General features: G+C 44.2%; 1 protein-coding gene across 1 annotated transcript in view; it reads right to left on the bottom strand.

The window, feature by feature from the left end:
- LOC135460135 (serine/threonine-protein kinase PAK 3-like) overlaps positions 1-13625 on the bottom strand; it is a 67584-nt gene extending 53959 nt beyond the window's left edge. The window contains exons 1-3 of the mRNA XM_064736807.1: positions 13607-13625; positions 3005-3116; positions 2844-2963 (exon numbers count right to left, since the gene is read on the bottom strand). Coding sequence (XP_064592877.1) covers positions 2844-2963; positions 3005-3116; positions 13607-13625 — 251 coding nt within the window. The remainder of the gene's footprint in view (positions 1-2843; positions 2964-3004; positions 3117-13606) is intronic.
- Positions 13626-15977: the final 2352 nt, after the last annotated feature.

The raw sequence follows: 15977 nt of genomic DNA on the forward strand, positions 1-15977 counted from the left end.
GTTTTCACCTATCCTATTGATAGGGTGTCTCCTATCAACACAGGCGCAGTTGCAGGAACCGTTGTGTCTGAGATCGCAGACACAGGAACTGGCTGAGCTGCGAGCAGGGCTGTCCCGGGACGCAGCCATGGGGTGGGTCCGGGAGGTGGCTGCACTGCCTCAGCAGTCGGGACCTCGACGGCCGGTGCCGCCCCTATGTCTGAGCGGGGTGGGGCCCAAGAAGCTGGCCGTGGCAGGGCCTGCAGGGCTGCCAGGGTGTCATGGTTTGAGCCTGGCACAGAGCCAGTGCCCCCATGAAAATGCCCTCACCCTGGTGTCTGCTGTGAGATGTGACCAGGAATAAGCAAAACAGGCTCCAGCTTAAACATAAAGAAAACTTTATTACCTAAACTAAAGGAAAAATAGGAAAACCTATAGAAAAATAAATTGAAAACCTTACAAAAAACACTTTCCTCCTCCCCACCAAATTTCCCAATCTGATACATTCTCCCAAATCACCAACTGCCCAGCCCAGCACCACCCTTTAGAATACTCAAACTTCAGTCCATGAAGAGGAGAGGAGTCCTTCTTGTTCCATAGGCTTCGTCTGGAAACACGCTGAAACCTCGTGTGCTTCCATGTCACTCGGCACCGCCCGGAAAAGTCCTTTTGCCGCTTGTGACATTTTCCTTCCATGCCCAGTGCTCTCACAACTGTGCATGGACCAGAGCTGCTTTTAGTGTTGTCTTTTAAGGATGCCTTGTCTCACTCCAAAAAGGCGCAGTCTCTGCTTTGGGACATCTGTCCCCCCCATATTTTTCCAACCCCCTGGGGCCGAGGAGTCCCCACAATGAACCCTCCTGGTTCTGAGGCACTGCTTCCCCCCAAGTGCAGTCTCTGTGTCACAGGAACAAACTGAGTCTATGGCTACACAAGAAAAGTCCAGCCAAAAGGCCACTCCAATCATCTCTCCCCACTCAGTTAAACTTCTCCACGTCCTTCAGGCCAGGTCCTTGTCTCATCTCATCTCCTATCTCCCTTCTTATTCAACTCCGAGGAGGATCAGCATTTTTGCAAGGCCCCAATCACGTAAGAAAGGGTTAAAAATTTCAGTCTCTGTCTGTCCTGGAACGCCGGTACTCCCACAGGTGCTGCTGCAGCCGGCCAGGCCACACTCTTCCCCCCCTTTCTCCTCCTGGGCTGGCTGCTATCACATTCAGACGCCGTCTCTCTCTCTCTCTCTCCTGGGGGAGGAAAGGCTGCCCGAGGGCTGTCTCTTGGGGCTGCTCCTCCACCCTTCCATCCTCAAGGGCCTCCTCACCCCCCATCTCTGTCCAGGCCCAGGCCTACCACATGGCTGCCCCTCCCCCGCCCAGCAGCAGCGGCTGGACAGGGCAGGGAGATCTGACCTCTTCGCCTCGACGTCCCAAGAGGCCTCTCAGGGCCGAAGCTCTGCTTTTTAACCCCTGTGTATTCTTGGAGGTGTGTCCAAACCGCACTGGTCACACCAGGTGCCAATATCAAACTCCGAGCATCCATTGGTTTGACTACAGCATCCCAGAATTCCCACTTCTTCCTGGTCAAACCACCACACAGGGGAGGCGCAGCCCACTCATCACTCCTCACAGAGAGACGAGGGGGGGGGGGAAAGACGGCTCCATCTGAGAATGCTCCGAAAACGCAGAGAAAATAACTTTTTAGCTCCAAGAAAAATATTCCCCCCCAAATCATTCCTCTCCAAGGGGGTCTTCTCCTGCTGGAGTTGGGGGAAGTGGGACGAGCCCGTTGCAGTTAGCAATCCATGGAAAAACAGCTGCTCTCCATTTCAAAACTGGAAAGAGCATCCTTAATGCTGGATAAATCCGGGAGTATCCAAACCCACGATCCAAAATGAATTGGAAAACAGAGTCCATGCACTGCCATACAAACACATCCAGAGCATACAGCACATTCCTAAAAAACCCAAAAAGCTTTGCCCATTGAAAAAAAATCATAGAAATCTGCCTCTGACAGGAGAATTCTGTCCTCTTCACCCCATTTTTTCCAGAGGGCAGTAAGTTTCTCCTCTGAAGGGGAGAATTGAACCTCGTCCTCTATGGGAGAAGTCCTCCACCTTTGCAGCCACAAACTGCGAATGGCTGCATTTTCAGGAGGGGAAAAACCTCCTGCAACAGCGACAGCATCCACCATGCTCTGGTCATCTGCGTGATGCTGCTGAGCTCTCTGAACATCTTCCATGTGGCTTTTCAGAAGGTTCTCTTAGTGGTCAGCCTTGCTGTGGACTCTGTCCAAATCAAGATCTTCAGTTCTTCAGCTCCTGGCTAGAATCCACTTCTGTGGTCACTTGTGAATCAACCATCAGTGCCACACATTCGGGGTTTACCCAGTGCAGCAACTGCTCCTCTGGGGTCTCACCAAGTGATGATTTGTCCTCCTCAGTCACTCGAGATCACCAATTGTGACCGTGGTCACAAGGGTTTGCAGATGAAGAGAGAGGCGAGAGTGTTGATTCCATCATCAGAAGGCTTGATTTATTATTTTATTATATATATAGTACATTATGACTCTACTAAAAAGAAATAGAAGGAAAAGTTCTCAGAAGGCTAGCTAAGCTAAGAAAAGAAAATAATGAATAACAAAGGAGCTCTCTCCAACTCTGTCCCAGAGAGAGCTCGGTCCTTGATTGGCCATTAATGATACACATCCAACATGGGCCAATCACAGGTGCACCTGTTGCATTCCCCAGCAGCAGATAACCATTGTTTACATACTTTTTCTGGGGCCTCAGCTTCCCAGAAGGGAAAATCCTAAAGAAAAGATTTTTATGAAAAGATGTCTGTGACAATTCCCTTCACGGTAGTTGCCATGCGGGCAACAGCAGCGACGCAGAGTTGGTCACACAGGCCGTGCTGGCAATACGAGCGATCTCTCTCTCTCTCTCTGTCAGCAGGAGCCGCTGCAGCACCGGTGGTGCAGAGGGAGCACTGGGGAGGGAGCGCAGGAGCGGCAGCGTCTTTCCCCTCACCAGGACGGGACAGCTGATGCCGCATGGGTGATCTCTCTCGCAGCAGAGAGCGGTGCCGGCTGCAGAGGGCTAGGCTGCGACAGGTGCCGGTGGGCGCAGGAGCCACGCAGCTCTAAGGGGGCAGTGGCAGAGAGTGGGGAAAAGAGGAAAACAGCGGCTTTTATGCAGGAGGGGGATGGAAATCTGAGAGGGGGCTGTCTGGCTAGCTCTAAACATAACCTGAAGCAGGTAGGACACAGACCAATCGCAAAAAGGAAAAATCCTAACTGACAGGGAACTTTCCAGAAAAAGGGACTGGATCATTGAGGATAGACAGGGAAGAATCTGGACGTATGAACTGCCATGGTGAGACAGGGAGCAAAAAACTTCAGACAGAGACCAAACATCTTCAAACCACCAATGCCACAGGCAGGGAGAGACCAAACATCCGCAAACCACCACTGCCACTGAAGCAGAGTGGAAATTTTCCAGAGTAGAAATCCATTTTGATTTAGGTGGAATGTACATCTTTGAGTTAAGTCTGTAGCTTCCTGTTTAGTCTGACTGCCTGTTCTTGCTAAGGACCTGCTCTTGGAGAGACTGCTTCAGCTGAAGCACAAGAGGTAGGGGGGGAGCGGGGGGGAAGACAGAGCAGGGCAGCTTGACCCAGGAATCCTTTCTGATAAAGAAGAAGTAGCGGCAAGTGTCATGCCATTAAATCAGTGGAATGAATATATATGAACCTGTTGTGAAATAGCATGCATATGTATTTAAGAAGGAAATAAAAGGTGATCTGTGTGGGAATCCATAAAATCAGAGGGTTTTAGGAAGGTTGTAAGAGACAGGTCTCAGATACAGCGGAATTGTGAAAGCACTAAAGCAGCAGAAAAAATTATTTAAGCTGAGGAGAAGATATGGGAATAAGAACAATAGAGCTGTGTATTAGCCTTTGTTTGGCTTTCTAAGTTGCAAGAAGTTTATCTAGCAATATTAAGAAGGTTAAGCTTATGAATAGTGTTCTGTAAGTTGTCTCTTATAAATGGGTATTGTACTCGAAAATAAGCAAGCATTGTTTTAACCAAAGGTACGTGTGCTTATGGTGATTGGATAGAATTACTGTCAATATGCTTTTGCTTTGTGTAATTGGCTAAGAAGGCTATATGGTATGCTGTAACGTTAAGTTTTCTGGCCTGCTGCCTGGACAGCAAGCTGTTCGCATCATTCCATTATCATAATCATGTAATGAGACTGATGCTGAAAAATAAATAGCTCAAGACACTCTCCCAGCAGCCACATCCTGTTCACGTCTGTAAATAAACTGCCGGCATCAGATATGGAGTTCCCAGAGGTATGCATGTCATTTTAGGGGAATGATTCCCATGTGTGTCTATTGAAGATGGAGGAAGAAGACCTATCCTTGTTGATCAGCATCGACTCCATTTATTCACTCAATCAATCACTTTTTATAACCGTGTTAATTAAGTTCATGCATATTGCAAATCCCAGCTCACAATAGGTCAGAGATAACACACCAACTCCTCCTTATGTTTCCAATACCAAGATTTGGGTTCTCAAAATTATTTTTGCTTTCCCAAAACAGCCAAAGATAGAATATCTACTTGTTATGAGAAAGCTGCCTGAGAACTCTGGTATGCAAGGTTCTTAAGGTCTTCATGTTTGTCACTTTTACTTGTAATTAAAAACAACCTGAGAACTTCTGCTGTTTACAGAAACCAGCTGTGAGAATTTTACTCCTCACAGCTGCCTTCTAAGCCATTTCTGAAAAAATCTCCAACAATTCCCGGTTTTTTTCTTTTTTGCACAAGGAGGTTGGTATGCTGGGTTTTTCTATCATTCCTCTGACCATATATTGAATACCACCAAGAATACAAAGCAAAACAAACAAAAGCATTCAAAAATACACTCAGTATCTCTATAAGGTCCCCCAGCCATGGTCCGAGCAATGGCTTTTACCCCAAAGGGTTAAAAGGCTGTCAGCTGTCCTCCCTCATGTGCACTGGAGAGGAGGCAAATGGCGAATCTGAAAATGATCCTTTGTGTCCTTGAAGTTTTCACATCCACCCTTTTCTTGGGTTTCTCAGAAAAGTTCAAAATCAGTTTTACAGACTGTAATCCTTTGGCTCAAATGGCATCAGCTGGGGATTTTCAGTCCTTGGTTGATTTGGAGTAGTGAAAAATTAGCATGCATTTAAAACACTTAAAATATCTAAACTTAACAGGCTTATTTTAAAATCAACAAAACTTATATGTAAAATCAATTAACTCTAATAAAACTTAAACAAGAATCAGAAAAGTTCAATGGGCTAACTGTCACACTCTTTGTAACACAAAAATAGGCAATTCTAACAATTATTACATTATAAGCAATATTCTCAGCTAGCAAGGTTTCTCTCTTACAAAGGATCTAAGCTAGGAAAACAAACCAAAAAGGCTATCACCAACTATAAGATATGCTATACAACAAATACAAAAAAGAATTCTATGTGCTATAAAGCTTAAACAAAACTCATGTGTGTTAATATAATTCATAAAAATAAGCTAAAGAAAGTTTGTTTTCTATTCTTAAACAGCAGATATATTTTAAACAAAAACAACTCTACTCACAAAGGCTTCTAATTGTTTCTTTTAGCTAGGGTCTCTCTAATGTTCACAACAACACTTTGCACACAGGTCATAAAAAAAACGCCTATCATAAAAGCATAAATCCATCTAACATCACTCAAACTCAATAATATTTAGACTTAAAATACTTAAAATATTTAAACTTAACAAAACTTAACATTACTTAAGCTTAATTTTAACAAAATCAGCTGATTTTAAATTCTATATAACTTACACTTAATATAATTTTTATCTTAACAAAAAACTTCTGGTCAACAAAAGTTTGCTTGCCGGCAATCATGACAGAAAGCAAGTGATATCCCAAAATGAATATCAAATGCTGTATGTTTTTGTTAATCACATGATTTTAAAAACCATGCCTTTATTACTAAAATTTGAAATTATTCATTATTTCAAATTTTTTTATTTCATATTTTTTTATTATTTTATTATTTATTTCATATTTTATTATCATTTTATTATTATTATTCATTTTATTATTTATCATTATTTTATTTTATTATTTATTTAATATTTATTATTTTATTTATATTATTATAATGCCTTCTAAAGTGGCTTTGAAGTAGGAAGCACCACTTTAAAAAACAAACATTTCCTTTGGATTCAGAGAAAGGAAACAATTCTTATTTAAAGATAATTATATAGCAATTTTATAAAATGCCTCTTTGAGGAAATACATCAACAGATGTTTTCCTTGAGTAAAATAGACATTTTTTAGCTCAAATCTTTGAAACACATATACTACTTTAAGTTTGTGTTTATGCATTACCTTCTATATCAGTAATTCAATAAAACTTCTAATTTATACCAAAACTATTTTTCTTTATTCAAAATGTGTACCACTCCTAATTTAGCTTTCAGGGCTTGAGCTAGAACCATGTCACCCGAAACCTCTGGGTTTCTCATTTCTTAATTCTTCCTCTAAGTTTTTGGGGGTTTTTTTGGTTTTTTTTTTTGTTTTGTTTTGTTTTTGTTTTTGCTTTTGTTTTGTTTTTTGGTTTTTTGTTCGTTTTTTTTTTTTCTCATTGTGTGTGTTTACCCTTGACTCTACAAATCTATTATAAAGGCTATATAAAATATATTCTTTCTTAGAAAACAGCAAAGCCACATTACATACCATTGGAATAAAACACTGTTTAAAGTATAGCTGTAAAAAAAAAATTCTTCTGAATTCAGTGTTTGCTTTTACCTTTACCACATTTAAACAAAGCTTAAAAAATATAAAAAATACACTTATTATATTTCACTTCTACAACCACTTTAACCTGTTTTTAACATTTTTAAATTTCTCAAAACACAACTTTGGAGTCCGATGCTCCATCGACCAAGTCATCCTGGGCTTCTGATGTCTAAAGTCTGTTAGGAAGAACAAAAGTCCCCTTTAACACTTGGGTGAGAAACGTCCTAATATCCTCTGATGTTGCCCGTTCATTATCACTGGTCTCTTAATTGCAGTAGGAATCTTTCTTTTGTTTACAAGAGTTACAATTATTACGGCTGTTAAGGTCTCACACTGAAGCTCCTGCCTGCTGCGGGTCGGAGGGAGAAGCGCTCCGCTGGAAAAAGCGCTCCGGTCCCGCGGCGCCTGTGTCGGAGGGGCCGAACCCCCTGCGCTGGGCTCGGCGCGGCGCGGCTCCCCCCGCTCTCAGCCTCCGCGGCGGCTCCCGTGGCACTGGGCTCTTTGTTGCGTGCGCTGCAGACACCGCTGCACCTGTGACCGCACGGGTCGCTTGCCCCGCGGCGCCTCCCCCCGCTCTCGGCTTGGTTCCCGCCGCGCGGCTTCTCCCTGCCACTGCCTCTGTTATCGCCGCTACAGCGCAGCACTACAGGCGGTCGCTCGGCGCGGCTGCTCAACGTCTTGACAGTTTTATTACTCTCCCATGATAAATCACCGAATTCACGCCATCCCATTAACTTGTAAACCGCATGGAGGATAAGGAAAATCTCCCCAGTACAGCCGTCAGTCCAAAGTCCTGTTAAATCCTTTTGCAAATTCATCTCCTTAATCTGTCTTGTCTATAAAAAAGCAATAAAAAGATCATATGTGGCTTGCCTTTCCATTACCTCTAAATCGAAAGCGTGCTTTTCTGCATCTCTTCGAGGTCTTGGCCACACGTTTCGGCCAAGGCTTGTCTGTTACGGACACCTGGAGCACGGTGTGTCTTGGCGTCTTCCGCTTTTTTTTTCTCTGCACGCTTCTGCTGTTCCGGCTGCTCGTCCCGGCTGTTGCTTCAGACTCGGAAACCCGACCCGTATCTCCAGCTTCTCGTGGTGTCGCAATATCACGTTGAGGAGGTCACCATATATTGAAGATGGAGGGAGAAGACCTATCCTTGTTGATCAGCATCGGCTCCATTTATTCACTCAATCAATCACTTTTTATAACCGTGTTAATTAAGTTCATGCATATTGCAAACCCCAGCTCACAATAGGTCAGAGATAACACACCAACTCCTCTTTATGTTTCCAATACCAAGATTTGGGTTCTCAAAATTATTTTTGCTTTCCCAAAACAGCCAAAGATAGAATATCTACTTGTTATGAGAAAGCTGCCTGAGAACTCTGGTATGCAAGGTTCTCAAGGTCTTCATGTTTGTCACTTTTACTTGTAATTAAAAACAACCTGAAAACTTCTGCTGTTTACAGAAACCGGCTGTGAGAATTTTACTCCTCACAGCTGCCTTCTAAGCCATTTCTGAAAAAATCTCCAACATGTGTCCAGCACTGTAATAAACATACTGGCTTTACAACTTCCACAAAAGTTGTGGAGTTTGTTTGCTTCCACAAATCACCACAGGCAAGGCTTCAATCCCTCACTGCTACATATATGTATCTAGTTCTTTATGTATATTGTAATATCTGTGTTTAGATTTCTATAGGTATACTGTTGTGTAGGTATCTATTTGTATTGATATAGTTTTCGGTATATGTCTTTTTAAATAGCTATATTGGTATTTGTATTGGTATATATGTCTGATTTTATATTTTTAGCTGTATACTGATCTATTTCTATATATGTTATATTTACATTTATATCCAGATGTATAGCTGTATATTTGTATCGATGCAGTTGTTTAGGTTGGTAATGCTTTTTGTCTCTTTATAGATAGGTTTGTTTTATGTATCTCTTTCTGGAATGTAATACGTAACATTTAATCTGTATTCACATCTGTATATTGTGGTGGTTATATATGTATTCAGTTCTATGTAAATGTGTATGGAGTTGTATAGTGGTGGAATTCTATTTGTTGAGTTCTTGAAAAATTAGCCAACTATTTGTCAATAATTTGTGGCAAGAGATTTGACAATACCCTGTTCCTGACCCAGAGACTGGGCAACTGAGTGCCACCGACATCCTTTGTGAAAAATCCTTTCTTTAGGATTTTTCCCTCTTCTGGGAAGTTGAGGCCCCAGAGAAAGAATGAAAACAATGGTTATCTGCTGCTGTGGAATGCAACAGGTGCACCTGTGATTGGCCTATGTTGCATGTTTACAATTAAGGGCCAATCAAAGACATGCTCTCTCTGGGACAGAATAAGGGAGAGCTCCTTTGTTGATTTATTGCTTTTCTATTCTTAGCATGGCAGCTTCTGAACTTTTTTCTCTATTCCTATTAGCATAGTAATAATGTAGTATATATAATAAAATACTAAATCCAGCCTTCTGATCATGGAGTCAAGATTGTCGTCTATCTCTTCACCCCTGAAAGACCCTTGCAAGCCCGGCAATAACTGAGAGGCATTTTAAAAACTTTTATTCCCTTTTCAGTCTCATGAGAAGGGTGAGACAATACAGATGTTAACATTCACACCATCACAATCAGAAGCCAACCATTTCCTAATTCCAGCACACTAGCAGCATTTCTTGACCTATCAGCTTTTTGCCACACCATGCTGCAGATGCCTTAAAGCCAATCACCGAAAACTACCCCTCATGCATCCCACTACAATGCATCTTTCATATTTCTATTTCTCCGAAGTATCAAGTCTCATTTGCAAGGCCATCCTTCGAAACCTTCTTCTAGCTCCACTTCTTTTACAACAATATCTGTCCTATTCCATGGCTAAATCAGCATTTCTTGTCTCAAAGTTTGCATACAGATGCAAACTGTGTGGGCCTCCTGTCAGGCCCTGAAAACTCTCTACAAATCCATCTCCAACACATGGTTATGACCAAGGTTATGACCCCATAAGTAATGATTATGACCATAGGTATGACCTCATTACAAACGTGGCCACTGCCTTTGCACTTACCATACATAGAGCCACAATTGATGTTATCCACCCTATCATTGCATCAGGATTAAATCGTGAGAAGGCAGTACTTTACCTCTCTGAACATCGGGTATGAGCCAGAATGGTAGAAAAGAAATGGCAAACTGCAAACATAGAATCCTTTGTTACTCAACAACAGTGGGGATTCATCTGTGAAAGCAATACCATTGATGCCCAAGACATATGCTTAGATACTGAACAGAGTGTGTGCCACTTTGAGATCCACCCAGACAGCATTCAGAAAACAGCGCTTATACACACTGGTCAAGGCTCTGTATGCTTGAGAACTGCCTGTGCCTCATTAAAAACAGACAATGAAAATAGATACATGCTTACTAAAAATCACTCCAACTTTTGCATTTGTAATTTTGTTAACGTTATAGACTGTGATTTTACATATTCAGTACCAGTTGTCTCTCACCAACTGATAAAGGCCAACTACAAAATGTATCACCCTTAATCACCTGCACCCATTGGCATAAACCTTACTTTGGTAAAACAGTTGATTAAAGATCAAGATTCTGATCAAGATCTTGAGAAAAATGAAAGAGAATGGAGAGAAAATTTTAATAACTGTTCATCATGATGGAAAAGAAATTAGCAGGGTTCTGCAAAACATAAAGCAAGAAGCAAGTCATCATTGGTGGGATGTACTTTTCAGATGGTCACCAAAAGCAACAGGTATACTTAATGCCCTAATCCCTCCAATTATTGTTTTGCTCATTTTAGCTGCCAGAAGCTTAGTTTTGTCCATTGCAACACTTATTTGGAATTGGAGGATGCTACAATTAATGGCAGTCTTGAATTCATTGCCAAGAGCATATGGAATAGCTTTCAAAGATACGTACTGTATGATTTGGTTAGATGAGGAAGAAACTGTGTATTAGTAAAAGAATTTACTAACCCTATAGAAAAAGGGGGGAATGAATCAAGGATTTAACAAAACTGAAAGAATTAAAAGTTTACTAGATTTAGTATGGGGGGGAGAATATAGCAAGAAGAGTAGAAATAATAAGGGATAGGTAATTTTTAGCAGGTAAAGTAGTTAAGGCCAGCGTAATATATCACTTGCCTGTCTTTACTACATTTAAAGAAGCAGGATGGGATGCAGATTTCTTTGTGACAAAGAGGAGGACCATAGCCTGCACCTGGGCCCCAAAACTTCAGCTAAAGCCAAGGGGTGTGAAAGCCTGCCAATAGGTCATAAGTAAAGAGGTCAAATTGAGGAAGATGTCTTGGCTTTCATCAGAAGAAGACCATTCCTCACTTCAAAACCCACCAACCCATTTAAAGTGAAAGAATCCACAGTTGTGAAGGAACTTTGAACTCAATTATAATACATTTTAAAGTTGGGGTAGGTGGGTTACCTAATGCATATGTATAAGGCAATTTGGGAATTATATGAATATGAAAGACTTTTTTTAGATGAAGAGCCAGAGCCTGTGATTCTTTGCACATGTTGTTAGGTGAAGACACATTGTGTGCCTGCTGCTGTAATAAACACACCAACTTCTAACTTTAACTAGTGGCAAGTTTTATTCTGTGATTCACCACGATGGCTCACGATACCAACCACATGGCAACAACGGCTCCATTATGCACTGTTCCTCTTTCAAAGGTTAACGACCCACATGTTGTGGTGTGATGTCATGGGTTGCCTCAGATACCTCAGGTTTCTCCCTGTAGATTTCTTCTCCAGGAGTGTCAATCACCTCTCCTTTGCCCCACCCTGACCCCTGCTGAGCACTGTCTCTCAGTCCTGGCATTCCAGAAGGCCATTGAGTGATTGGCAGAGTTCAAAAGATGCCTTACACCCTGGAGGACATTGGGCCATCCAGCTGTCATTTGTCCCTTGAGACTTCTCCCCCCTGCACCTGGTTGGTGGGATCCCAACCCCTCTCTCCCGCTCTCCCTGGGGTTAAAAGGAACAGCAACCACGCAGTTTGAGAGGTTCTGTTAGAGCTGTTACTGGATTCAGAGGCCTGTGGGCCAGGAATAAAGCTCTGGATTGAAACCCTCTAGCAGAACCCGACTCCTTTCCTTCATCCTCGCCCTAAAGCTTCTCCACCAAGGTAAACTTGGCTCCTGCATGTCTGGACTTGTCTCTAGCACACAGCTGCAGCATCCAGCTTAGCCAAAGGTGTCTCTGAGGTGAAAACAACACAGTTGCCGCCTTTTGGTCAAGCAGCATGGGCCAGACAAGCCCAGGCACTTCTCTTCTGGCTATATTGGTAATAATTCCAATATATTGGTTCCACAACCTGGCAGCCCCAAGAAGACACTCCAGAGCTCCCAGAACCTCGGAAAGACTTCAAGGCAGCTTAGTGTCCACTGGCAGAGCTTTGACAGCATAGCTCTCCAGCAGAGTTCCAACAGAAACCTCGAGGACATTCTGCGCCTCTGGAAAGTGCAGTTCCTTTTTGGTGAGCAGACTTTCCAAGAGGGAGAATAGGGTAGCCCCTCCGGCCCATGGGATCCTATTCAGGTTGAAGAGAAGACCCTACAAGACCACAGCACCAACAGCACCAGTTTGGGCTGAGTATCTCTGCTCCATGGAGGGGGTAGACACTCAAATACAGTCTCTGCCAAGAGATCTGTTCTTTTTCACTCTTATTCAGAGCACAAAAAGGCTGCACAGCCCTGTGGAGTGGGAGCCATAGCGCATTAGGCATAGCCCAGAAAAGCGCGGCTTTGCCATTTTTATAACTCACATGGCAGCGAGCTTGCAGCGCGACGCCGGCTCAGAGGAGCCAGGGGGACTCTCGCTTACCCTTCCCCTTTACAGCGGCACCAGCCTGGCTTCCTGGTTTTCTCAGTGTGGGGTGGCACAGCTCGCATGGCAGCGCAGGGCAGCTTCGGTTTCAGGTTTGATGTCTGGGCGGGGAGGCTCTGTCTATCCCCCGGGCGGCACGGTGAGTTCTAATTCTGTGCTGCTGCCAGCAGCACTTTAAAAAGCTGTACAAGCAGCTGCACTGATAAGGGCTAAAGGTCTGTGTGTTTTCACTCTTAACCGTGGTTTTTGGAAATCAGTAGCTGATTTGGTTTTGTTTTCGGTAGGCAGGATATTGTGCTGTGCCTTTTACATCTAAAATGGGGCTCTAATTTAAGCACAGCACAAAAAGGAGTATATTACCAGATTGTTGAAATTTTAGTTAATGGAAATGTAACATTTTCTAAAGGAAAATTGAAACATTTTATAAGGTGGTTTTTTCTACACTTCCCACGAATTTCTCCTGAACAAGTCCACAATATTCGATTCTGGGACAAAGTAGGGCATGAATTGATAACCTTGGGAAAGTCCAGGGACACATCCTCAGCTAAATTTGTGTTTTGGAGCTTACAAGTTCAATCAGCCTTACTCAAACAAAGAAAAGTGGAGAAAAAGCCACACAAGGAATGTACCTCTGCCCTTCCTGTTTCTCCTCCCCCCCAGCTCTGAATCCTCTACCCCAAATCTTGGTATTTTTAGGAGAGCAGATTCTGCTCATGCCCAGGGAAGCCAGCTCCCTGAGCACCTTAAAATGCCTGAGTTCAGCTGTCCACAAAGTCCTGGCCAGACCACGTGGAACCCTCCCCATACCCCTGTGTCCCCTGCTCTGAAACCCAGGGCACGTGTTAGCTTTTCGGAGAGCAGTGACCCCTAAAATGGCTCCCAGACCCCAGGGGGGCAAGAAAATGGAGGATGCCACGTGGCACCATGCCATACCTGGTCTCCTTCTTCCCATGATTCGCTGAAGCATCCCAAAAATCCCTCCTCACCCCCCAACCTCTCTGATCCTCCTGACACCTTCCCTCCCCCCACCTTGCCTGCCATACCCTCAGCTCCACCCCTCTACCCCTCCCAGGGGGTGCCTGCCAATGTGATGTCACCAGGTGTCCCTGTCCCTGCCACCCCCCCGTCCCCACCCCCTGTTCCCACAATGTCCCCGCCCCCTCCTGCAGTGGGGGCAAGGCCACTGCTTGTCCCCATGGCTGTACCTGTGATCTCAATGCTTCCGATTCAAAGGATATAGGGCAGGTGTCAGGGTCCGTCCTAGTGGACAGATGGACCTGATGGTTCGTAGGAATGATCTCAGAGTGCAAAACACCAACAATGGTACAAGGGGGTTTGCAGTTATGATCAAATCAAATGCAGTTTTATTGAAATAACCACAGCAAAAATGTGATAGAGGGATGTACTGGTTTAGGGCAAATTTGTTAAAGAATCTGCAAAGGAGGGCCCCTCCAGAAAGCAAAACCCACACGGCCACTCCCCCCAACCGGTTTGGGAAAAAATTCCTCGGAGAGAGGTGGAAAGAACCTGTTTATTTGACTGGCCCCGCACCCCCCAGCACACAAAATGAACAATACCCGATGACACCGCTCTGAGAAAGATGGCAAAATCAGAAAGTCTCTTTCGGGGGTGGTTGCTCTGTTCTCAGTCCCTCCGGCGCTGGGCCAGCCGCTGCAGCCGAACCCTTGGTGTTCCCGGGTCCCAGTCCGGAGCAGGTTCGAGATGGTCACAGGAACAGGAGAGGAGAAACAGTCCAGGAAGCAATGTGGACTGTTTAGCTAGAACTAGCTAATAAGCAGAGGCAGAAAGCAGAACAGAAGCAAGAGCAGAAAAAGAGAGCAAGCAAAAGCAGCAAGCAAAAGCAGCAAGCCCAAAGCTGGAAGTAAAAAAAAAAACAGCTCTGTGTACTGCTTGTCTCTGTGTCCTGATAAGAGAAACCCAAACAAAACTTCCACTCTTCAGTGCCGGTCTTAAAGGCACAGAACAGATGAATGGGAATATACAAGCATCATAACGTCACCCCAGGACAAGGGATTAAGAGAAAGAAAAAGAGAGAGACACAGAGAGAGAGAGAGAGAGAGAGAGAAAGAGGGGATATAGCTACCAACGCAGAGACGAAGTCCTTTGGTGCAGTCCAGCCGAGGGTCCACCTACTACGCTGGGGAGATCTCAAAGGCTCTAGTTAACTCAGAGGTTTTTATTACTGAAAATTGTGAGGGGAGGGGAAACAGATACAATAGGGAGCAGATGTAACAGGTAGTTCATGTTCTCAGCAGTAAGCGAGAGCCATTGTATTCTTGGTCCAGTGGTCACAACCTGCAGGCAAACATCTCGCTTTGGTCAGCTTGCCTCCCCACACACCTGCCCCAGGCTGGGGGTTTCAGTCCCAGTCCTTGGAAGAAGCAGAGGGGCCTGTTAGGAGTTTCATGTCTCAGTCCTTGATGGAAAAGCTTCTTACATCTCAGTCTGTCTGTCACGGTGGTCGTAAAACAGATGAGGGTCCTCTGTGGGAGACCACCTGGAACTCAGGAGAAGTCCAGCCAGCCCAAGAAGTGGGATAGCTTCCAAAGCTGCTATTGTTGTAAACAGGGCATGGTGCCCTCTTCTTAGCATACAGCAAACACACCTGTGAAAACAATAGTTTAACACTGAGCTTTCAGGTCTCGGGGCCTGTGGCATGTGACTTTTCTCCTTCAGAGCCAGATATTCTAGACAGGGGGGGTCTTCTCTTCAGTGGGCTCCCAAGGACGATCGTGAGGCAGATGAGGGAAAATTCGGACAGACTCTCACAGCAGGGAACTGCCAACCCAATACAGGGTTCCACTTTGTCATTTGTTCCTGTTACATATCAGCATGCAGGGCAAGGGGGAGGAGCCCCAACTGCTAATTGAAAAGTCTTTGGATGAGAAACTATAAGAGAGGTCTGCAAAGCACACAAAGAGTATGTGGCCCACATAGCCATAGCCTATACTTCCATGTCCTTTTAAATACCAAACTGCGTAGGACTGTAGTAGTCCCATATGATTTAAACAGCTTTTTTCGCGCCTCATGGCCTCTACAGATTTCAAATTATGGGAATTGGCATGGAAACAACTGCTAAAAGAAGCTCTCACAGACTTGCATGCTGATATAAACACAGCAAAAAATGCCAATGGCATGCCAATCACCACTGAGCATCTCTCCAGTGATGGCCAATGGTCCTTAGCTCCAGTCCAAGCTGCAGTATTCCTATAGAAGCACTTGAGAGAGTCAAAGAAGCAGCTGAAAAAGCCTTCTTTACCCTCCATCCTGAAGGCCCATTTGA

The sequence above is a fragment of the Zonotrichia leucophrys genome, chromosome Z (genome assembly GCF_028769735.1).
Source record: "Zonotrichia leucophrys gambelii isolate GWCS_2022_RI chromosome Z, RI_Zleu_2.0, whole genome shotgun sequence".
NCBI classification, from domain to species: Eukaryota; Metazoa; Chordata; class Aves; order Passeriformes; family Passerellidae; genus Zonotrichia; species Zonotrichia leucophrys.